The sequence below is a fragment of the Engraulis encrasicolus genome, chromosome 22 (genome assembly GCF_034702125.1).
Source record: "Engraulis encrasicolus isolate BLACKSEA-1 chromosome 22, IST_EnEncr_1.0, whole genome shotgun sequence".
NCBI lineage: Eukaryota > Metazoa > Chordata > Actinopteri > Clupeiformes > Engraulidae > Engraulis > Engraulis encrasicolus.
In genome coordinates this window covers 26,691,703-26,716,015 of record NC_085878.1, presented here as the reverse complement: position 1 = coordinate 26,716,015, position 24,313 = coordinate 26,691,703, and the positions used below count along the sequence as shown (strand labels likewise).

Below are 24,313 nucleotides of genomic sequence, written 5' to 3'. Positions count from 1 at the left end.
CAGGTGTCAAAAAGCATCTGCAGTAGAATTAGACCATAATCTTTAGCAACTGGTGTAATTTTACGTGCGTGGGCGCCATCATTACAGCTGACAGCCTGTTTCTGTAATCTGTGCCAGATCCGTGCTGGGTCAGCTGTCATTGGCCTGGCCTGCCTAAGTGCATGTCTCCGTTGTCACTGGTTCTATCGTGATCGTATAGTGGCAGTATATAGGCCTAATAGATAATCTGCTCTACTCTGATATGACGTTTAACCTAGTTTATTCTGTCGATGTATCGTGGTCATAGTCATAGTCATTTCCTTGATATGCATATAGTAACATTTCAATTACCTGCTGTTATTACAAGATTCAGGGTCACAGGGCAAAGGGAATTGAAATGGGCTTTAGTATACATAGTGAAGTACTAAATACTAAAAGTATTGTGATATGTTCTTGTTGTGCTTGTTTGCACTTATTGATGTCTTATTCACAGTCATCGCCCATGCATTACTTAGTGTACACTGCATTTAGCTCAGACAGAGACTATCACTGGAGCAATGTGGGTTTGATGTCTGTCTCAAGGGCACTTCAGCCAAGATTTAGGGTGTAGACACAGTTGTCAGTCAGTCTCTTTTATAATGTGTTTTTGGGAGGGTTTTTCATCTTTATTATTAGGGTAGTACAGTGAAGAGTGAGATAGGCAACGAGTGGGAGAGAGAGACGGGGGAGGCCTCAGAAATGATCGGCCCGGAATCGAACCCGGGTACACACTGCAATCAGCGCAGTGCCCCACCATTGGCCATTCAATCTTTATCTTACATATACTGCTACACAATTGGAGCAAAACCGTGGTGATTCTCCTTAAAACTCACAAACATGAGCATATATTATTACAGCATTTAAAAATGTTTAACATAGATTGTTACACATGTTTTAACTGGTAATAGTTTGAGGTATTGCCCCATTCAGGCCTTTGCACTGTATAGCAAAAATAGAGTTCTTGACTAGTGTAAATCACACAACAGTTTTTATTGGCAATGTTGTGGAAACCTAACTGGATAGGCCTAACCACAGTAACTAATTTCTCCTCGCCTCAAGTGATTAATTGTAGGTGTATTCAGTAGGCTTATTGGCGTTTTTGTTTGTTTGATTTCTAATAATAGCATAGGGATCATCAATGAAACCCTTAAATTATGAATTTAAGCAGACACCAAAGTCATGCCATTATTTATCTGCACCGAAATGTTTCTCTTCTGCCTACTTCTGACGTCATACGCCTCTTTAGGCGAGGTTGAACACGTCACTACGCAAGACGAATGCGGCGTTGTAGTTTATTTGGTAGGACAATATTATCCAGCGGCCCATGGTGCCTCCTCATTAGCAGTCGTAGTTAGTTACTTCGAATATTTTGTGTGTTATCAAAAATCTAAAAAACGTTCTTGTAATTTTCGCTAGTAGTGAAATCCTATGTACAATCCATCGTTGGTACAATCAAAGGAAATACCGTTTTTTATCCAGGTACGTAGACGCCACTTGTCAAGATACCAGTTTGTGTTGCTAATCTGGCTACCGCTAAAATATCACTCGCAAGACGTTTTTACACAGCTACTTTATGGTGATGTTTCATGGTGCTCCAGAGACAGTCGTGAATGTATTGTTATACTTGGTAACACTTGTTAGAAGTGCACATATTGTACTCGTCTAAAGTATTCCACTGGCTTTCGATTGAAGACGAGGGTTGCGTCTTGACGCTAGTTGGCTTACCATCATTATTTTGTGCTTAACCATTAACTGTAAACAAGCCAACTTAGCTGGTTAACCATAACATGTCTCATCTGCATTGAATGCAGTGGCTGCTAAGGAATTTGACAAATAGTTTGACAGCAAATAAATAGAGGGCAGTCAGTATTGTCAGAGGCATAGAACGACTGGCTTGTCTTCAACACACAACAAAACAACTTTGCGACGAGCTCGAAATATCAGCTAACATTAGCTTGTCAGTGACACAAGCCTTGTTTCACGCTACACAAAGGTGAGGAGCTAATGCTAACTTGACAGGTAACAGTTGACGTGAGTTTGTTGACTAGCTCAAGTTACAGATTAACGGCAACATTATTCATGGTAAGGAAACAACAATTGCCTACAAGCAAGATATGATAGTTATGTAATTCATTACCTGTTGTTACCGGGATATGCGAAACTCATGGACTGTGGCCAAATGTTACACCACACCATGAAAGTTTCCATGTAAACAGCGGAAGTAACGCTAGCTGGCAAAGAAAGTTGGGGCGACAAAGAATTCCACTTTAGTTGATTTAATTTCCCAGCAATGTGTCTATATAAACACTTCACTTGATTGTATAATCTCCCTGAATCAATAATGTGAGTGTTACATGTGTACAGCCCTGTCTAGCTAAAACATGTCCCCCACAAAAGGATCTGACATAGAACAGCTAACGTTTGCCATAGCTTATGATAATGCCACTATAAGAGGCCTACGTGTAAGGTTAGCACTCTTGACATTGCTGTGCCCCGTGAAAAAGTAACAATATCTTGCACTAGTTCTACTGTAACTACTCTATTACTACTTTACTACAGTTCATTTCAGCCCGTAAGCTCTTGCCCTATTATCTCTGAGTCTGAAACGACTCAAGAACCAAGCACCATATTTTCAGTTGTTTATTATGACATTGCAGGTGAGGTTTAGACAAGATGGCCCATTTTATTGCTTATATTAATATTATTATTATTTCATAATTCATACTCGGATGATTGTTGTATTCCACAATGTTTGTGTGATTAATTTGTGTAGAGCCAGAAAAGAGTTTTCAAACATCACTCACAACCAACATTGTGTGACTGACATAATCAAGGATGAATGTATAAGCTTAGTTTCCTACCCTCTTAATTAAGACTTTCCTAGTCTTTTTCTTCCTTAATATTTGTGCCAGACTCGTGAAAATGCAGTTCTGGGCTTATGCCTTACCACTAAAAAGGCAATCCATAAGTAATGAAGAAAACCACACAGCGATGAACTCTCATTTAAGCCATTTAAGCCACCACTGTCTGAGGTCTGAGGAAGGGCCAGGGTGGCCCGAAACGTCACACATTAAAAATGGCTTGAATGGGAGTTCATCGGTGTGCGGTTTTCTTCATTACTTATGGATTGACTTTTTTGAACCTGCACCCGAAACCAGTCACTGGATGTGCATGTTTTTTGATTGGGATACTTACCACTTAAAAGGCACACAGAGTTAAATTGAAATCCATGTTGGTCGGGCCCCAAAGTGTCTGATTTTGACGTGAAATTACCAGTAGGGGAGAATTCCGGCATTACAAGATACCGAAACTGTTCCAACCTCTTAACAATAAATGGTGCTCTTTGTTTAGTGGCACGAATAACCCACATCAGCCCTATTTTTAGAGAGAGTGCCCCTTCCTTAAAGTTCTCATGACTTCAGATATTTGAGGAGGTTCATATTTGGCAGTAGACACTTCCCCTCAAATCCAGATGTGTTGTCATGTCAGCTGTCCCTGATCTCACTACGTTGTCTATTCTCATTCAGAGTGGCATATTTTACTGAAATTCACTCATAGTGGTATGCAACATTTTGCAAGACATTATGCAACTTCAACTTCAACCAGCTTGAAATATAGCTGTATGTTTGTTTTTTTCCCCACTATCACATCGTGACATAAACTCACATTACCCCACTGACTAGCTGTCTCTCGAGCTTCCGTGGGCTGCCCTGAAAGTTGGATGCAGAGTGTCTTTTTTCCAGGTCAAAGGTAACTGTAGACTGATAAGTTGTACAGAACATCGAGAGAGAAATTGAACAAGCAGAGGTTACTTTAGGTCAAAGCTATTATAATGGGAGACTCATCCTCCCCAGGGTAACACACCAATGTCTTCTAGGAAGATGAGCTCAATTATGCTGAGTGGTTGCTTACTGCTCACGTAGGATGTGCGGTTGCCGGAGCGCTTGTCTTTAAATATATTTAATATTGTTTGCTTGTAATTTAGCAGCCGTATGGTTTCACGATTTTAGAGGATGACATAAACTCTGGACTTTAGCCCAGCGAAAGGCTGTTTGGCTTCAAAGCATTTAGTTTGTGGCTGATGCAACACGTTGGATGTGACTGTGTGGCCGCTTCAAAGAGCAGCACCTTGAATGCAGAGGAAGCACCACGTGTTAATTAAAACCAGCCAGTGTATGGTCTTCTAAATTGATCAGTGGTGTCCTGAAACCACCTCCCAAGTTAATCAGTGACCTGTGCCGCATTTGCTCTATTGGGATGCATAGTTTATTGTGGTTGTAAGTTGCATGGAGAACCTTGTTGCCATTAACAAGTGTGTCACGGAAAAGCATTAGTATTGGTAGACTGTACCAGGCAACTTGGAGTTAGAAGCCATCAAGTCAGATATTCATCAGGATTTACCTGTGTCCTCCATATTCAAGCAGGCAAATTCAAAACACTCCTTCATGCTAAAGAGTTGAGCGAATTAGAATTATGTAGTAAATGTCTGGAATAAATAAGTGGTAAACCTAGTTCTAGTGACAGCAGTAGCCTTATGTGTGAAGTTGGCTTAGTGATGGAGGTTCAACAATAAAGGTTGGAAGTGCCATAGCCATAGTTGTCTGAGCAGTTTTTGTTTCTGTGACTCTTTGGGTTCGGTAAGTAACAGATACGTTTCTTACTGGAGGTTCGTTAGTTCAGATAAGATGCTGCACCAAGACATAGATTGTGTGGAAGAAATGGACTGTCACAAAATGTTGTCCAAAACATGCAACTAGTCCAGATCATCTTGGTGTTATGTTTATGCTCACAGCCACAGCATGAGTCAGGACGAGAGCAGTGTTTATGAAAATGGCCTTAGTGTGATGTGAGTGAGTGAGCTGAAGATGCCGTGTGTGTTTTTAAATCCAGGGTGTTTTGTAATGGAGGAGGAAGACACTCAAACAGGAAAAGGCTGAAGCTCCGGGCCCTGTGGGGATTTCGGAGCCATGTGAACGACCGATAGTAACCCCAGCCTTCTCTCTCTCTCTCTCTCTCTCTCTCTCTCTCTCTCTCTCTCTCTCTCTCTCTCTCTCTCTCTCTCTCTCTCTCTCTCTCTCTCTCTCATACAAATCTCTCTGTCTCTCGCTCTTGTCCTGCTGCCCTCCTGCACTTTCCCTTTGTTTTATTGTGCCTCCCACAGGATTGTGTGGCAAGATTTTCTACTATTGGAGACAAATTGGAGGATTCAGCGTTTCAAGGGCCTCTCACTGCTCGACCCTCTGACTGCAGTGGAACCCCCCTCTGACTACATCTGGGAGTCAACGTCTTCTGTGTGTCTGTGGGTGTGTGGGTGTGTGTGTGTGTGCGCGTATGCGTGTATATTTTCCTGACGGCCAAGGGCAAGATGGACAACCAATAACAAGACATTGTTTCACGGGGTAGGTTATGTCTTCAACTTTTTTCTCTTCTCACCACAAGATCTGTACTGCTCTGACAATGATGTGTTCATGTCTTAAAAACAAAACAATAAACAAGATTACTAGTCTCGAGATTGTCAGATTCGGTCGTAAAGCTGTGTGTTAAAACCATGTTTGTGTTGAGAGTATGTTACGTTACGTTTGTGACATGCAAACAGATGTTTGGTGAAATCCTAATGGACGCTTTAACGGACGAGGTCTGGCTGTTTCTGTCATTGTGTTTTTATGATGGAACCAGCGGTCACAGTCACTGTTTAGTGAAATGGGGCCATTGCTACAATAAACTGAAGAGATTCAGACAGTCTTCAGCCAGCCAGTTTAGTGCACCTATAACCCAGCTGTCAACAGAGCGAGGCGAGCACATGTCTCTCTCTCCCTGCCCTTAGCACAGCTTGAATCCTCTGGCTACAGTATGTAGGGCAACACAAAACAAAGCGAGCACAAAAGCCAATTAAACACTGGCTGTTAGTTGATGAAAGCGTTCCAGAGAGTACACTGAGTTTTTTTTAATGTGTTGTGGGCGCTAAACCCAAAAAATGATTTGCTTTGAATACTATTGGTCTCAATTGTCAGCTTGATGGCTATGCAAAGAAGACATTAAAATGTTAACAAAAACGTCTTCAACTGTGGATGCCGCCTTTGGAAAATCTAAGCATTGAAGTAGAATAAGCATCTTACTGATGTCTGTTTTTTTCCCTTCTTTACATTTTGAAGCGTGTTTCGGAAGTTTTTTTTTTTTTTTTAATTGGTCAAGGATATGTGGAACAAGGTTCACTCCCACTGTTACTTGACAGCAGAGATAGGCCTTGATCACATGAATTAAAGAAATAAAGAAACGGCCTCTCTCTTCTCTTCACCACTGTGTTGTTGCAGGCGTGAAGTCTTCGTTATGACAAGCTGCTGTGCAGAAGATGTCCACCCTCACTACGACTGATATCGCTGATGTTGGTCATGGTGAGTTTTCATTTGTTTGGTCTTAAATTACGCTCATATGCTGACATTTATTTTCATATTTCTCAGTACTTCAGTTGCTTTGATCTACCTTTTTTGAGGGCAGTAGAATGGCGTCCACAATCATTTTTTTATTTGTAAAATATTAATATGCATTTGAACCTACAATTGTACTAGTTGGGTTTTAACTTTTTGAGTATTAACTGGAACAGATTCCTGTTGTTTGCAATTCTTGCTACACTTTCCTTACCATTTGCTTCTCTTTCAAGCGCTTGCAGGAAACCTTTCTGTAATATTCTACACCATATGACTCCCCTCCTATATAAGGCATAAGATTATGTGAATCTCTCCTTCCTATTAGTAACGACGATGGCAAATCAGTTAACATAGTGGGTGTCAAATTTCGTGATTTCTCTTAAGGCAGTGACCACACTCTGGAATGATCTTGAAGGATTCAAAGATTGTACACACCTCGTTGAGCATAATTGGTTCACATTAGCTGTGTGGGTATATGTAGTACTCTAGTATTGGATGTGGGACTGACAGGTGTGTGCGTGCATGTGTTTTTGTGCACGGAACGATGAGGTGTTTGGGTTAGGGTTGTCGTATCGGATCGGATGGATCGGATCGGCTGCCGATATTGGCAAAAAAATGCGGATCGGTATCGGATCGGCATGCACGGAAAAATCCGATCCAGAATTCCGATCCATTTTCCTATTTTGTGTTCATTAACAGGTCAGTTTCTCATTAAAAACCATTGTGTATTACTCAAATTCACCTAATTCAGTTGGCTAGTTGTTACTAAGAGTAAAAACCCTTTTCAACATGACTGTGACAACAAAGTAAGTAGGCTAAATAACTTTCAACTTAAATACTCAGATAGGCCGGTATCGGTATCGGCCGGTATCTGAATCGGATCGGAAGTTAAATAAAATATCTGTATCGAATCGGAATTGCAACAACCTGAATCGGGACATCTCTAGTTTGGGTTGTGCGTTTGTGCAAATGTCTTATCTTAAATGTCGTGCATTTACTGCGTATTAATCTAGCACTGTATCTGGGACATTTGCTGTGTGCATATTCAGTATAATATTCTAGCACTGTATGTGGGGCTGATGTTGTGTGCGTGTGTATGTGTGCAGAGGACGGTACGGTGTTTGATGGGCAGGAGAAGCTGCGTCTCGACTGCAGCCTGGGCGAGGAGAGCCTCTCCACCGAAATGAAGCAGGAGGCTCAGCTGACCACCCTTGGCCTCCCGCCGGCCGCCTCCTTCGACGACTCGGCCTCGGCAGGGGAGGCGCCCGGCCCTCTGGTCATGGACCCCAGCGACATCAAAGTGGACCCCTCAGGCGACACGCCGCCAGCTAACACAGGTGCAGTAGGAGTGGGGCTGGTGGTGAGGGTGCAAAAAGTGAAAAAATAATGTTTTTTTGTTGTTTTTTATTATTGTCCAGAACAAACATTTTTGCACATTTTCCTTTCCCTTGAAATAAAAATCTAAAAGCAGCTGGAATGAAACCTTATCACAAGCACTGATGTATCGTACGTGCCAGTTTTATTTTCTTTCACTACATTGGCCATAGTCAAACCACCGGCAAATAACTGGCATTGTGAAACTTTTTTTTTTTGTCCAAAAGGAGTTCAGCTCTAGGGGTCTGCCATGTGATGCCATGCATGTTGAGGGCTGATCATCATGGTTGAAGTGAAATTTATGTTGGGTCCTCCGACTAATTAATCACCCAGATCTCTTAAATAGAAGTCATCTAAAACCTGCAAGTCTAAACTGGCTATACTGGTTTGACCATTATTCTGTATGTGTCAGGGCTTACAAAAGCAAAATGCAGGTGGTGAAAGACATTAGTGCGATGCACAATAGGTTTTTGTCTCGTTTTCTTCCGTAGTTAACAGTTGAAGATGAAGGTGGTAAGGTTGTGTGTTCGTTATATATTTTTTCTGACTGCAATACCGCTCTTCTTTTTTGGTCACTCAACATTTTCCCACATTGGGAAAGAGAAATACAGTGAACCTGCAAATGGCACCAAATGTTTGCTCAGCTCATTTCACTACCTGCTTTGGCTCTGAACTTTCACTTGTCAGTTAGGGTTCATTTCCCCATAGTGTTGGGAGGGGCCATGTGGAGGCAATGCCATCTAGCATCCAGTGCATTAAAAAAAAATATATATACATTTTTAGCACAATGTGTACACAATCAGACTAAGAGGAGACATTTTGAAGTGTGCTGTTTTCGGTCATCTACAACCTGTAACCTGTAAAATTCTTAAAAGAAACCAACAAAAAACCCACACACTTCTGATTGGTTTTGTAGCAGAAACATAACTTGTATTTTTTAATGATATGGACTGCCAAATTGGTTATGTCTTCCATTTTTCACAGAGGTGTGTTTATCCAAGCATAAGCCACACAATATTGAATTACAATATATTGTTTTTTGCTCATGCCTAACTCTTGCTAGCTTATCTCAAGTACAACTAAACAAACAGATGTGGACCATCATGGGACGTCTCATTCTGCATCCATACAGCAAAGCAGTTACAGCTTTTTCCCACGCTAGTGGAGATGGCTTTCTCAGGGAGAGGTGCAGACATTAGCAAAAACCAGATGCTTCCCACGTCCTGCAATATTTTTTTTTTTTTTTTAATTTCCCCGCACTTGCTTTTTTCCAGCAGAGAAAGGTGGCCAAGCAACAAAACTTCCCTTTTTTAAACAGCATCCGTCTCTCCGTCTCTGTCTCTGTCTGTTTCTGTGTCTCTCTTTCTCTTTCTCCTTCTCTTTTTCTTTCTATTTCATTCTCTCTCTCTCTCTCTCTCTCTCTCTCTCTCTCTCTCTCTCTCTTTCTCTCATGTCTATGTTAATCATTCTGTCTCTGTTTGTGACTGTCTCTGTTATCTCTCTAATTATCTATGTCCCCCTACCACTTTCTGTCCAACAGAGGGCCATAGTGGGCCGGTGAAGAGGAAGAAGGGCCCGGCCCCTAAGATGCTTGGTAACGAGGTGTGCAGCGTGTGCGGGGACAAGGCCTCGGGCTTCCACTACAACGTGCTGAGCTGCGAGGGCTGCAAGGGCTTCTTCCGCCGCAGCGTCATCAAGGGCGCCCAGTACGCCTGCAAGAACAGCGGCCGCTGCGAGATGGACATGTACATGCGCCGCAAGTGCCAGCAGTGCCGCCTCCGCAAGTGCCGCGAGGCCGGCATGCTCGAGCAGTGTGAGTGGCCGTTTTTGTGCGTGCGAGCGAGCGAGTGTCAAGGGAATCATTGGGTGCACCTGCTGCAAAAGGAGAAAATGTAAACCATAACGTAAAAATGTAATTTTAAAAAGATTTAATTCATTTCATTTTATGCCTTAAAATTGGTCACATAATGGCTTATATGCCATTGCAGCATCATGGTTGTGTGTATTTCATGGTTCATGGCCAGTGGATGTAATGCTGTCAGGTGTGCGTATGCGTTCGCATGTGTGAGAGAGAGACACAGAGACAGAGAGAGCTTGCTGTAATCTTGACCTTGCTGTTGTGGCATCGTTTAGGCGTCCTCTCCGAGGAGCAGATCCGGCATAAGAAGATGAAGAAGCAGCACGAGGAGGAGACGGCACGGACGTCGACGGTGGTGACGCCGAACCCGCCGCCTGAGGTGGCCCCGCTCGCCCCCGAGCAGCAGGACATGATCGAGAAGCTGGTGGCCATGCAGAAGCAGTGCAACAAGCGATCCTTCCTGGACCGGCCCAAAGTCACGGTATGCAATCACTCCTTTTCTTGACCCTGTCCAAAGTAGGGATGCTAACAGTTAGTTGACTAACGATTAGTCGAGATGTGGCCCCTGGTGGCATCGGGGGTGAGGAAAAGGTAACAGGTAACAGGTAACCAGTGCAGGTCTGCCAAGACGCTAGAGATGTGCTCTCTCCTTCTGGTTCTTGTTAGGATTCTTGCCGCAGAATTCAGAATGAGTTGCAATTTGTCAATTTACTTTTTTGGCAGGCCAGAGAAGAGAGCATTACAGTAGTCTAGCCTACTGGTGACAAAAGCATGACTACGTTTTTCAGCGTCTTGTCGGGGGGCCAAGCTGCACACTTTGTTGACATTTCTAAGATGGAAAAAAGCAGATTTTGTTATCTTGTTGATGTGAGGCTCAAATCCGAGTCTATGACCACTCCTAGGCTAGTAACCTTATCTTTAATATGCATGCTTAGGTCGCCTAGGCTCAAGTGGAGTGTTGCACGTTTTTCCTTGGGGCCAATGAGCAGCACTTCAGTTTTATTCTCATTTAGTTTTAGAAAGTTACTGTTCATCCAATCTGTGATGGCAGACATGCATTTAGTCAAGGCATGTATAGCAGTGCTTTGACTTGGCTCGACAGAGATGTATAATTGTGTATCATCGGCGTAGCTATGAAAATCAACATTGGGCTCTCTGATGATGGATGATGATGAATTACAAGCGATCGATTCTGGGCTGGCCAAAAGTCACAGTATGCATTTGCTACTTCCAGGTCAAGGTAAATGCTTTTCATCCTTCCTTGACCAGCCCAAAGTCACATTACACATTCGTTAATGCCTTCTTTGACTGGCCCAAAGTTACAGCAAGCGTTCGCTCCTTTGTTTCTCGACCAGCCCAAAGCTATTGCAGGCCTTGGCTCCTTCCTTTCTTGATCCTTAAAGCACCCCCTTACATGTGCCCAAGACAAGCCGCGCACCCCCAACCCAAACTTCTGTGCGTGAACAAGCACTAAAAATGATTTAAGAGATGAGGCTTCCTGTTTGAGACATTAAGCAATACCTTAATTCCTTTGCATAGGGACCAAAACGTGTTTTTTGTTTTTTTTTTCCCAATTATAATGTTCTCAAGCTAAATTTTGGTCACAGCCTCAACACAAACACAATTCCGTGCACCCCCTGAAATCTCTGGGGCACCCCCAGGGGGTGCCCGCACCCCAGGTTAAGAACCACTGCCCTAGAGAACCATGTGATGGCAGTATGTTGTAAGTTGTGGTAAGATGTTCGGATCTGGCTTGATTCTGCTCTGACACTGATACAAGTTGCCACAGTACAGCTAGTGCACCTTTCTCAACTCTCTCAATGTCACAGTAAATACACAGTACCCATTAGATATTGATCTCTTTTTTTCATGGCTGATTCAACTCATGATTGTTTAACATTAATTAATTGTGATTTGTGCTGATTTGTGTAAAATGCTTTCGCTATGTTTTCTGTATGAGCACAATGCCAATGCCTACAATGTCTGTAAGTGCACAATAGCCACCACACCCAAATACCTAGAAAATGAGTCATTCGAACATTTCAGGGTTTTCCATGTATCTGTGGTGAAGCAATGAACACAAGATACTGAACGTTTACTCTGAGTGGTAAATGGTAAACGTTTGTGATGAAGCGTTCCATGGCTTTGCTCTCCTGGCAAAACGGTAAACGTTTGTGATGAAACGGTCCATGGCTTAGCTCTCCGGGCAAAACAGAGCCCTGTTGCTGTTCGGTTTGGAGTAGGTGTCCTACAGTTATGAAAATGTATTTTGTCAACAAGAAGTATAGGTTTGGAGAGAGGCTACAGTATGTTTTAGGGTCATTTCTGATTTTTATTTTAACACAGAATTTCATGTTAACATCCTTTTTCATCATCCCAGCTCCAGTTCAACACAATTTTTGCTTTAGACTTAGAATAGTAGTTTCTGTGGGAGAGCACACATTTTAGCTGCAATGTTTTGACATAATCCACGTGAGTACAACTACTGCTGGCTGAATGCAACCCCCTGGAGTCTCATCACTGTTTGAAAGTTGAAAGTGTATTAATTAACTATTAAAATAAATTAATTTAACAGAGGGACAGCATATATTAATAACATTTAAAGAACAAGAAATATACAAGAGTATACGGTAGTTCTTAGACAGGTTGATTTCCCTAATTTAAAAAATGACGATAGAGTGGACAATAGACATAAGTCTAGATTGTTAACAGTCATGTAAGTGATGTTGTAAGCCTCTACTTTTTTTACCTGCAAACAAATCTACCTTTGGGTATCAATAAAGTCACCTTACCTTACCATGTAGAGTGTTCACAGCCACCTGTGTCCATCTTACTCTCGCAGCCCTGGCCTCAGAGTCAGGACCCTCAGAATCGGGAGGTGCGGCAGCAGCGGTTCGCCCACTTCACGGAGCTGGCCATCATGTCTGTGCAGGAGATAGTGGACTTTGCCAAGCAGCTGCCGGGATTTCTGGAGCTCACCCGAGAGGACCAGATCGCCCTGCTAAAGACTTCCACCATTGAGGTGAGTGAGTGACTTTCAACGTGGTTCACTAGTTTGCACTTTTAGTGCTTGGTGTATAGTAAAGTATGCTTTGTACTGACCTCAGTCCCGGGATACTTTAAGTGGAGATCATGCGGGATGAGATCCGCTTGCACCCCCCATATAGAGGGATGGTAGAGTGGGACCACTTGTGAAATGGGGGAGGAGGGAAACAATTTTAGAACCTGTACACACATGAGAGCTGAATGAGCAGGGTCTCTGAGAAGGCGTGAGTAGAATGCAGCTGTCAATCACTCTTCGGATTCCCAACTACGTTTAAGAAACAATATTTTATGCATAGTGCTATAGAGTCCACTGACTGTCTCTGCATCCATTCTCTGAATTGACATAAGACTAGTATATCCTTAAGCCGTGCTCAAACTACACGACTATCTGCCCGATTATCGGCTGAAAACCCCCTTTCGACAATCGGTGGAACATTACCGCCCAGTGGTATCATCGCAAACGATTGTCGGGAAAGATTTCCTCATCATGTGCGACGTTCTAAGATAGAACTTTGGCATATCAAAGAGTCGCCGATCACAAATCGTTGAAATCAAACAGTGTTTGATATTTGCGACTGGAAATAGAACATCGGGCCTTGACTCTGTGGTTGCGAGCAGGGATAAGATTGACAGTTGCAATTCTCTTCTAGTGTGCGGTGCACCCCGACATCAAAATCGGACACACAATCGGGAGTCGTGTACTTTGAGCCTGGCTTTAGAAGGCAGTTACTCACCAGAGTTCCAAATAGCACAAATTAAATTGGTACAATGTATTACCTGGCTACAAGAAGAACCGAGACTTCTCCAGCAGCTTCTGAGTCTTTGGCGTGTTAGGGGTGGGTTTCGGGGCAGTATGAATGCCCCTGGCCTGAACTCAATTAGCATCCTGTAGAATTCTATAAATGCTATTCTAGAATGGTAACTCGGTGGCCAAGTGAGGTTCTGGAGCAGTGTCCACCAACATGATGTGTTTCTGTTTCCAGATCATGCTGCTAGAAACGTCTCGAAGATACAACCCTGCCATGGAGAGCATCACTTTCCTCAAGGACTTCAGCTACAACAAGGATGACTTTGCCAAAGCAGGTAAACAAAATATCATTAATTATATATTTTTTTTAATACAGCATATCTTTTGACTGTATTATATTAAGCTCCAAAATGTTGATCAATTTAAAATATTAACTATAATTTCTAGGCTAGAAGACTGATTTAAGAATAAGGCCAATATAGCTAGGCTTTTGAAGCCAGTATTGCTGAACTGTCTACAAAAAATTGTCAAATCACTTCCTCTACTCTTGGGGCACCAGGTGTTCTGACGTTCCATTACCTTGGATTTTGTTATCCCATTGCAGATGTTTCTTCTTTTTTTATAATGTATATGGGATTATTATGTTGTCAGTGGTAACTAAATAACTGTGTAAAATGATGTGAAAAGATGTGTCGCAGACCCTCATAAAGCATGAAAGCTTATGACCAACATGGGATTGTAGTATTTTGAAATGTATGACTAGAGTAAAGTTTGGATTTGGGCTAAAGAAGTTGAGATAAAGTTAGCGAGGATAAGGATGTACCTCTGCAAGAAAATGCTTCCATAGTCCTACTACACTGACAAGTGTTTAACGAGGGACTTCAGTAAAAGTTGTAAAGCTAAACGTTGCTGCTGAAGGAACATGGGGTAGATCTAGTAAAATCAAAAGTGATACCCATGTGAAATAAGAACCAACTAAGCATCTCTGTATGTGAGAACCGCAAGATTTATGATTATAAAGTGGTGCAGGAAATTGAAGAATGCACAGATGATTACCAATGACGTCATTTTCAATTAATCTCATTGTAAAATTGTGGCTAGGCATGACAAATTGCACAAATAAATTGACATTCTGGCTATGTACAGGTGGGTGTCTCTCAGAACTTAGCAAAAAAAAACAAACCCTTTAATCACCTGCTGAACAAAAAAAGTAAATTACAACAAAATTGAAACTGCAATTGGGAAGAATAGAGTGATCCAAAAGAAAAGAGACAGTTGCTCTTTTGTTTAGTTGAGTGCATTATAAAGCCAATTTGAAGAATAGAGTGAACCACAGTAATGCTTATCAAAGGCACATCGGCTGAAATGGTGCTTCAGATTATGTGTTGCTTGGACAGACTAGCTCTGCGAAAATGAACTTGAACGTGCTTCAGACTTGGCAGAGGTTTATCAGTCAAAAGTGGGAGTTCCTGTGCTGGCGTAGCTCAGACAGTGCGAAGGGCAGCCACTATGGCAGACATCCAGAAAGGAAAAACCGGCCTGTGTGTCAGGAAACTGGAAAAAATCACTAAAAAGGGGCAGTAGAGGAAAATATGGACCAAATTCCTGTGTCCTGTGCGATGAGGTCAAGGTAAATGTGTTTATCTTCAGTAGGTCCGGTCTAGCATCACTACTGTTGAGTTGCAGATGCCTAGTATCTAAGTGAAGACTAATTAATGTAGAAAATGGCCACATTCATGACGACACATTGAAATTACGATGCATTCTGTTAAGAAAAGTGCATTGAAATGGCTAAGTGCACATACGCAGCCTGCGCAGCCACGAGCCATTCCTTCAGCTTCCTGAAACTGACATTCTTTATAATGTCCAATACCCCTCTGTTTAATTGCACATGTTCTGTCAGGTGATGCCATGTCAAATCATTTGATGTTGAAGTGACTTGATGTAAAGTTCTCATTCATGCACTATTATTGTACTATTATTGTGTAGTACTATTGTTATACAATAGTAATTACCAGTTTGTGTTTCTCAATACCTTTTTGCAGACAACTCGATGGAGAAAATAATGTTATGTATATAGGAAATGCTATGTTTAATCTTACTATTGAAGATCAGAACTGACCTATTCAAATCGACTACTTATGCACGTGGTGGGAGATTGCTACTGAACTCATGTAACACTGCTGAACTCCCTGAACTCTCCTTTTTAAATGACCGTATCTGACCTGCAATAAAGTATCTGTATGTGCACATACTACTACTCCACAAGCTGTCAAAACCCAGTAGCACAGATATGGTTGATTCAGCCCTGGGAAAGATGATGCTATACACAGTGTAGAAGTCATTTTGTTGTCGTGGTGACTTAAAACACAACAAAGCCAAAGTTAATCCTGACGATGATGTTACTGTGCAAGTTCGTTAAACTGCACGTCTAGCCATTTTGTTAATATTTTTTTGGTGGGATTGTTCATTTTAACGTTAGCGCTTTACCCTGCCATTCACAATATTTTTGCGGTGCCTACAAAAATAGTGTCAGTTTTTGAGAGAAATACACAGCAATTTCTCTCCGTCATGTTGAAAAGGTCAAAGGTTATCATCTCGGCAAATCGTGTATCAATACATTGTGTATATAAATTCTATGAGTTGCCTAGTGAAAAATAACAAGTGGTGGGGCATTAATGTTTGCTTTTCATGTCTGCATTTGATATTTACCATAATCCCCATAGCACATGAATGCACCAATGGTGTAGGCAGAGATTTGTTCTTTTGTTTGTAAAGGGATTGAAGGCAAAACTATTTTCTTTCCTGCAGGTCTCCAGTTTGAGTTCATCAACCCTATATTTGAGTTTTCCAAGGGAATGAACGATCTTCAGCTGGATGAGGCAGAATACGCTTTGCTAATCGCCATCAACATCTTCTCAGCAGGTGGGCTAGCAAATCCCCCCTCCGTCAAATAACTATTAACCTTTTTGCAATGTCTGCATGCGTGTTATGTGTACATACAGATTTGTTAATATGTATTAGTATGATGTACTGTATCTACTTTGTACACCGCATTTCACATTATTACGCAAATTACATTTTCCGCTGTTTCCCCAAATAATCAATAGAAATGACAGTCGACAATCAACATTCTAACTCACCAGACATATAACTCCCATAACATCCCATTCAGTTTCAATGGGGTTTTATGTCTGGTGAGTTAGAATGTTGATACCACCAAAGCACCTAAACGTGGCATGGAAATCTACGGGTATATTGAAGAGTGAAGTGTGGGTCACCAGAGCAAACAAACAGGAACAGCTGAGAGCAAAGCATCAAGGATATCTGGGCTTCCATAACTCTCATGCAATGCCCTGCCGTTGACTTCAATGTTAAATGCAGCATTCCAGTTACAGCTTATAACCAACTTTTGAACATTGAAATGTAATTTAGAAGGTACCAAATGGCAACTGTTTTGATGTAATCCAAATTTCTTTCTTTTTTCCCATTTACAACACTACAAAACTGTTTTGCGTAATAATTTGGAACCCCTTGTAAGCCCTTGTAACCATGCATTATAAGGGGGATGCTGTGCTCTACTGATCTCCTGATTTTGTGTGGTGCAGATCGGCCCAATGTGCAGGACCATGACCTGGTGGAGAGGCTTCAGCAGCCCTACGTGGACCTGCTCAACTCCTACATCAGGATCAAGAGGCCTATGGTAGGTGTCGAGGTTGCCACCTACTGGTAGCTTTTATAAGTCTCCCTCTGCTTTCTACTTATAGAACACTGAGTTTGGAACCGTGTCAGCTATTGTAGTCTATTGATGATGCTTAAGGGTTTGCATTGATACGCCACTGTCTCTGATCAAAGTTGTGAGTTGAATTCCAGCACCTAAAAATATGTGAGTCATGTAACATGTAGAATATCATCACAACAGGTTGAGCAACGCTGTCACATGCCACATACAGTATGTTCAGGTTACATTGATTGCGACAGACTTTTTTTTTACCCACCCTAGAATTTGCCTCGGACCCACATAAGCTCATGACAAGAACAAGTGACCCTTTTAAAAAGCTTGAAACATGGTGATTTGTGTCATTAGTGATGCAGTCCAGTGTTTTGATGTTTTTGCAGCATCTATAGGAGGTAGAATCATGTTTGTGGTTATGTGACGCTGTACTACTACTATACGAATGTGTGTGTGCATGCAGGGTTTTTAGATACTGTGTTTGTTTGTATGAGTGTGATTGTGTGTGTGTACAAATAATACTGTATCCATGTTGTTTATACTGCTGTATTTTAACCATTATCTGCATCACCTATCCACCTCACTTCATACTCTGTGTATGATTGAAACCCCTGTAAAAAAAAGAAGAAAAAAAAACGAGTCGATTTATTGGTTGCTTTCTTTTACGGTACAGTAATTACTATGTACCCTCTGAGTATCAACAGGGTAACAGAGAGAACGGGTTAAAAAAAAAGGGATAATTACAAAGTAATTACTATGTAATACACATCTCAAGAATTACTATGAAATTAATTAAAAGTGAATACCATGTAATGAATTACTGTGTATTTTCTGGGTTACAACAGGATAAGAGAGAAGTTACATGTTGGATACCATCTAACTTCTCTCTGATACCCTGTTACCCAGAAAATGCACAGCATTTTATTGCATGTTATTATATGGTGTGACGTCATCGGTCGAATGCTCCATTCATTTCAACGGGGCTCCCCAACGTTCGCACGTCTGTTATTTTTCGATAACGGACGGGTTGGTCTATAACAGACCGCTGTCAATGGCAACAAGACTTTTCACTGCTAAAGCGACTTTTCAACAAGACTCTAATCAGCTGCTGTGATAGACAACACCTGTTGTCCTGGCTACCTAGCTGTTGCCTAGCGGTGTTCCACAACGGCACTGTTTTGTTTTGCGCAGCAACAATCTTTTGACATTAAAAACTATAATAGACTTAACATTAAATAGGCCTAAAGAAATGTCCCCGCCATGTGTGAATCATTTAAGTATATCCATATAATAAGCGGGTTAACTTTCGGCGAGTCGGTCGCTTTGTGGAATAGCAGCACTTCAGAGAGAACAAGACCCCTCCGCTCCGCGTCGGGGTCTAAAGATTCTCTCTGTCGTGCTGCTATTCCACGGTAGCGACCTTCTCGCCGAACGTTAACCCTTACGTATTTACTTTTAATTAATTACATGGTATTTACTAGTTTAGTTTAGTTTAGTTTAGTTTATTTAGTTTAGTTCAACAGGGACCATGCACAATACACATTGATTACAGAAGTAAAAAGATGGCTTGTGCCAGATTATAGCTATATAGCTAATTTCCATCTGCAGTCCCTGGACAGGTAAAACAAATATTAAAATACAATAACATAGACAAGATATAAACAAGTAAGCACATCCATAGGCCATAGGTCAAACACACACACACCCACACACACCCACACACACACACACACACACACACACACACACACACACACACACACACACACACACACACACACACACACACACACACACACACACACACACACACACACACACATTAAAATGGCATACAGTGTGAGTCTTATTTTAAAAACATATGATTAATGTTGACAAGACTGGTTGGTTAATATCCATTTTTTCACACCCCTTGAGAAGGCCTGATAATCAGTAATACTTTTTAGGTTACTGGGTAGACTATTCCATGTTTTGGTTGCCCTGAAGGAGAAGGCTGGCTGAGCAAAAGCAGTTCGTCGGATTGGGAGACTACAATCACCCCTAATGGTGGATCTTGACGTTCTGCTCATCAATTCAGAGCAGGGTTGAACACATGTTCTTAGGGGTGGGGGTGCTGCATTGTGAATAATTGTATGGATTAGCCGCAGATCAGAAAATTGTATGATGTTTTCAAGGCTGAGCATATTATACTTGCTCAGTATAGGGCAATGGTGGTACTGAAAAGATCTTCTATCTAGGACCTTCAGGGCCTGCTTGTATAGTGAACCAATGGATTTTAAGACAGTCTTGTTGGCCTGGGACCAGCTTGATAAACAATAATGCAGGTGGGACATGATCATAGCATTGACATAAGTCACAGCAGCATCAATACTCAGAGAGTTACGGATATGTCTAAAATTTGATATACTATACTTTACAGTATTACCCAGCTTTTTAATGTGTTTCTTAAAACTAAGAGTAGAATCTAAGGTCACACCTAAATATTTAAACTCATCAACATTATTTAGCTTTGTTCCATCAACATATGTGTCTGGAACAACATTTAGTTTAAATCTATTGTGAAAATACATTGTGACAGTTTTGTTGGTATTTAGTGTGAGACAAGAGGCTTTTAACCACATTGAGACCTTAGTTAGTGTTTGAGTCAATTTGCTGGCCACCTGTACCGGATCTTTGCCGTGTGTAAATAATACAGTGTCGTCAGCATACATTAGTATCTCCACACCCTCACATACAGATGGAAGATCATTTATGTAAGTGCTGAACAACAAAGGTCCCAATATGGAACCTTGTGGCACCCCCATAGAGCATGCTTTTAAGGAAGATATTTTATCATTTATCTTAACACATTGGGCCCTATTTAATAGATAGGACTCTATCCACTTTAGTACACCTGGAGCCAGCTGAAAGCACGCCAACTTTGATTACTTTGTAATTACCCCCTTTTTCCCGTTAGATACCATGTAACTTCTTTCTTTTACCCTGTAGTTACCCAGAGAGTACACAGTACAGCGTCATATTACCACTAACATACGCTACAGCCTTAAGATGCTGCAAAAACATCAAAACACTGAATTGCATCACTAAGGACACCACTGGCAATGACTAGGTCACTTAAATGTTCTTTTCACGAGTTTATGCACATCAGAGTCGAATTCTAGCTTGGGTAAAAGAAAGCATTACCAATGTATTTGACGTGCCTCTCATCCTCTCCCGTCCCCTCTCCCATGCTGCTCCACTTCAGGACCACCTGATGTTCCCGCGCATGCTGATGAAGCTGGTGAGCCTGCGGACGCTGAGCAGCGTGCACTCGGAGCAGGTGTTCGCCCTGCGGCTCCAGGACAAGAAGCTGCCACCGCTGCTCTCCGAGATCTGGGATGTCCACGAGTGACAGGTGTCCTTTGGGTGGCTAACTTCCTCTTCGGCCTCCCTAGGAGCCGGGACATCACTAACCCCATGAGGATGACACTTCTGGGGAGGTGGAGCTGGAGAGCTGGACATCCTCTATACTAAACATGTCTCCTGGGCCGCTAGTGACTTTACCTAATATAGGTTTGCGGGAGGCTTTTTTGTTTTTCTTTTCTTTCCTCGTTTTCCACTGACCCTGTTCATTTTCAGGACAGAGACATGCTCCTCGTCTTCTTGCTGTAGGCAGAGGTGGATCTGTCTTTTCTGTGGTGGGGATAATGAATCGTGTCACATGGAAGACCCCCTGACTTGTTCTGAAATTCTCTCTCTCTCTCTCTCTCTCTCTCTCTCTCTCTCTCTCTCTCTCTCTCTCTCTCTCTCTCTCTCTCTCTCTCAAGAATGTGAACTGGCCAAGTCCACTACAGAGGTGTTTCTTCTTCTTGTTTCTCTTGTTTTGTTTCATTTTTCTTTGGTGGTCTTTTTACTCCCCCCCGCAATTGTAATTCTCTGTTATCCTCAAGCAGGTCTTGTCACTTGTTGCCCCGTTCCAAACCCCCGGTAGCACGGGTTTAATTTCTCCGAGACAAATTCCAATCAGTTCTGGCTCCATGTTCTAATGGGGTCCTTGACTGACTATCGTATTGTATGCCAGCACATCAGGTGGTGCACGACACGTTCAGACATGATACATGGCCCTGTTTTTTATGACTCGTAGGAAGGAACTCTGTGTTGTCACTGTTAGAAAAGAAAAATCATCTATTTAGAGCTGATAGTAAAGTTGATGGATTTTTAACTGGTTTCTTGCATGGTCATTCATGCAAACACAAAACAATCCATTAGTCTTAATATCTGACAGACACACAAAACACAATCAATATTGCACAGCTTCTTTTATGCATTTGGTTAAGGTTGCCGAACGTGTGAGCATGGGCCGCTCAATTTTCAAGAGCTACTGTAAGCCTAGAAGTGATGAATCCATCGCCCTGATTCAACAGTTCAAAAGAGCCTAACAGCAAATGACATTTGGTATAATGGCATTTTAAATCAATGTTTACATAACCGTACACCTCCTTGTCTCTCTTATCCAGTCTAACCATTCATCTTTAGTAGACATTTCTGAGCTACGTGTTTCTCCAGTGAGGCAATGGCTTTGCAAAGTTTTAGTTGAGTATCAGCAGTTGAACCCTCACATCCTCTGCGCTGTCCTAACTTTATGTCTGGGTCTGAGTGCTCCTCTGGTGTCTGGCTCTGATTTCATCATTCAGTCATCTGACTTATTAATTTCTTATACATTAACATCATAACACCATGAATTTGACCAAATCACCACAAATTTTGGTGAATGCAATGTGGATAAAGTCTAAATTTGCTGTGTCCCCCACTTACTTTTTTTAATGCTTGACTAACAGAAATTGTGGATGTTTTTGTGCAATGTTTTGAATCCAGATAATGTCTTGCCATAGTTGGTAGTGATAAAATTGAGTCAAATAATGAATATATTTATTACTGTACAAAGGAGCAAAGTGGTGTGATGCCACACCCGTGAGCCATACACAGCAAATGTGAGTTTGTACATAAGCTCAGAAAGTGAGAACGAAGTGTGATCCAGTCCTCAATAGACAAATTTTGAATCTACATACTTGCAGTCTAACAACATTTTACAATACAAAAAGTCGTTTGAAACAGACCTTGGGCATCAATTTGGGAATCACATTTTTGAAACCAGTATGTGGAAATGAATGGCATTTATTCATGAATTACTTTATTATCTGTCAATTTTTTTGTTGGTTCTGTGTTTGCAATGCGCCTCTGCATCGGTGTCTTCCTTCCTTATTAACGGTATTGTGTGACCTAAAAACTAACAATACTTATCTTCTGGTTTTGCCATTTGTTTGCTCTAAACAGCTGGAAGAAAATATTGGTATTGATCATTGATCAATAACACCTCTGCACAGTGTTTTAGGCGACATAAGAGCTCAGTGATAACATTTTCGCAAACATGTTTGTGCTGCCGTTTTTGACATTAACATTTTGCCTTTGGCTTGTTTGGTTGCACAGATGTTCAGGTTGGGTGTGACTCGGTGGGTGGGTGTTCTTGTTTGTTTTGTAAGGGTCTGTAAATTGAAAATGATGAACACTGACAAAAACAACAGATTGTTTTATTTACCTCTGCGTTCAGTTGCTATGATTACATTTCAGTAAATGGAACAGGATGACCTACATGTACCTGTGTGTGGTCAGGTTGGCACAGATGTGTCCTCCATGGCAGCAGTGGGGGTGCAGGGTTGAGCAATCAGAAATGTGCAGTGAGAGGTGATCTCCTCCCCTGTCAGGAGCACAACGCAGGGAAAACTCTGGTCTGATCTGACCTCAAGTAACCTAGACAGCATGGGAATACATGCGGTCATTTGATTCATACAAAGTTCCTGACCGGTAAAAACTGACAATGACAAAACTATGTTACAGAGGTCTACCTTACGGGCGTATTATTATGCTGCCTTGCATTGGCATTAAATCAGATTCTTTCAGAATAATTCCCCCCCTTAGGAGTTTCAGTCCATTTGTATTTGGTTATTCACTGGACGCACACCGAAAGTTATACACAGTGCAGTCATTTTTAAACATCGACCCTCACTCTCTCTCCACACGAGTTTCTGCAGGTACAGATCTCTGTTTTCATGTGTTATGTCACCAGTGAGGAATATTGTGTCATGAGCTCTACATTAACTGTCTTCGATGCGGTTGCTCTGTATCAGTCTGCCGTATCAGTCTTGTGCTTGGTCAGTATATCACGAACGTACCGTGACCCACAAAACCCAGATGTGGAACACTCATACTTTTGCTCTTGTTGACATGTATTTTTTTTCTCTCATTCTGTAATGTACTAATCCATTCATACTGCAGTTATTGTGTCATTCTTGACAATGTGACTCAAATTCAGGTTAACAGCAGTCCTTATTTGCACAGCCAAAAAAAAAAAGGAAAAGAAAAAACTAAATCCAAGATTTGTGATCAAATTAATGTTTCCAGTATAGAATTGTTATAGGCATCATTCTGAACTGATATGTTGGGTTGCTTAACATGGAAACTAATTTTCATTTGCTTATAGTTAATTAATTGTTGATTGTATTGATTTTATCATTTTATTTATACACCCTGCTGTGTAGAGAGCCTTTACTCTAATGGATTTAACTCTCCTGGTCTAGCATCCACTGATGTTACCATAGAGATGCGAATTTGTGTTAACGCCTTAAGTCCTTGAATACACTGCTTTATATGTATAAATTAAAGAAGCTGAAAAATATACATTGTTGTGGCAGAGTATATATTTGTTGAGACGCTGAAATACGTAGGAGACTAAATACATCTACCATTGTTTTTACAGAAATATACTGGATTGAAATGTGAAACTACTCAAGGTGTTTGACTTTTTATTGGTAAACACAAGACACACATCGTTTATGATTTTATCACATATTGTACATTTGGTCTGGAAATCCAAGTATGATGTTTTAAATACTAAATACATTATTGTATAACCGGAAACAATCAGGTGTACACAAACTGAACCTCACAGTGACCCACTCACAAGTGCAATTTTAGGAGGCTGAGTGTCGTAACTTAATGTTTGAGAATCAAACAGAAATATGTTTTGCATATCCAAAGTGCATGGTCAAAATTTTGGCCAAAAAAAAAAAAAATGG

The 24,313-nt window shown here is 41.4% G+C and overlaps 1 protein-coding gene across 2 annotated transcripts; it reads left to right on the top strand.

The window, feature by feature from the left end:
* The first annotated feature begins 1,326 nt into the window (after nt 1–1,326).
* Nucleotides 1,327–24,022, top strand: nr1h3 (nuclear receptor subfamily 1, group H, member 3). 2 transcript variants are annotated; one of them, XM_063188504.1, is made up of 11 exons: nt 1,327–1,497; nt 5,180–5,417; nt 6,330–6,410; nt 7,550–7,756; nt 9,358–9,630; nt 9,951–10,156; nt 12,518–12,697; nt 13,704–13,803; nt 16,280–16,393; nt 17,077–17,171; nt 20,446–24,022. In XM_063188504.1, the coding sequence occupies exons 3-11, from the start codon at nt 6,368–6,370 to the stop codon at nt 20,590–20,592; spliced, it is 1,365 nt and encodes a 454-aa protein (XP_063044574.1). In that variant the 5' UTR covers nt 1,327–1,497; nt 5,180–5,417; nt 6,330–6,367; the 3' UTR covers nt 20,593–24,022. The 2 variants fall into 2 exon arrangements, with proteins under 2 accessions (XP_063044574.1, XP_063044573.1); XM_063188503.1 differs by having other exon boundaries at nt 7,550–7,780.
* Nucleotides 24,023–24,313: the final 291 nt, after the last annotated feature.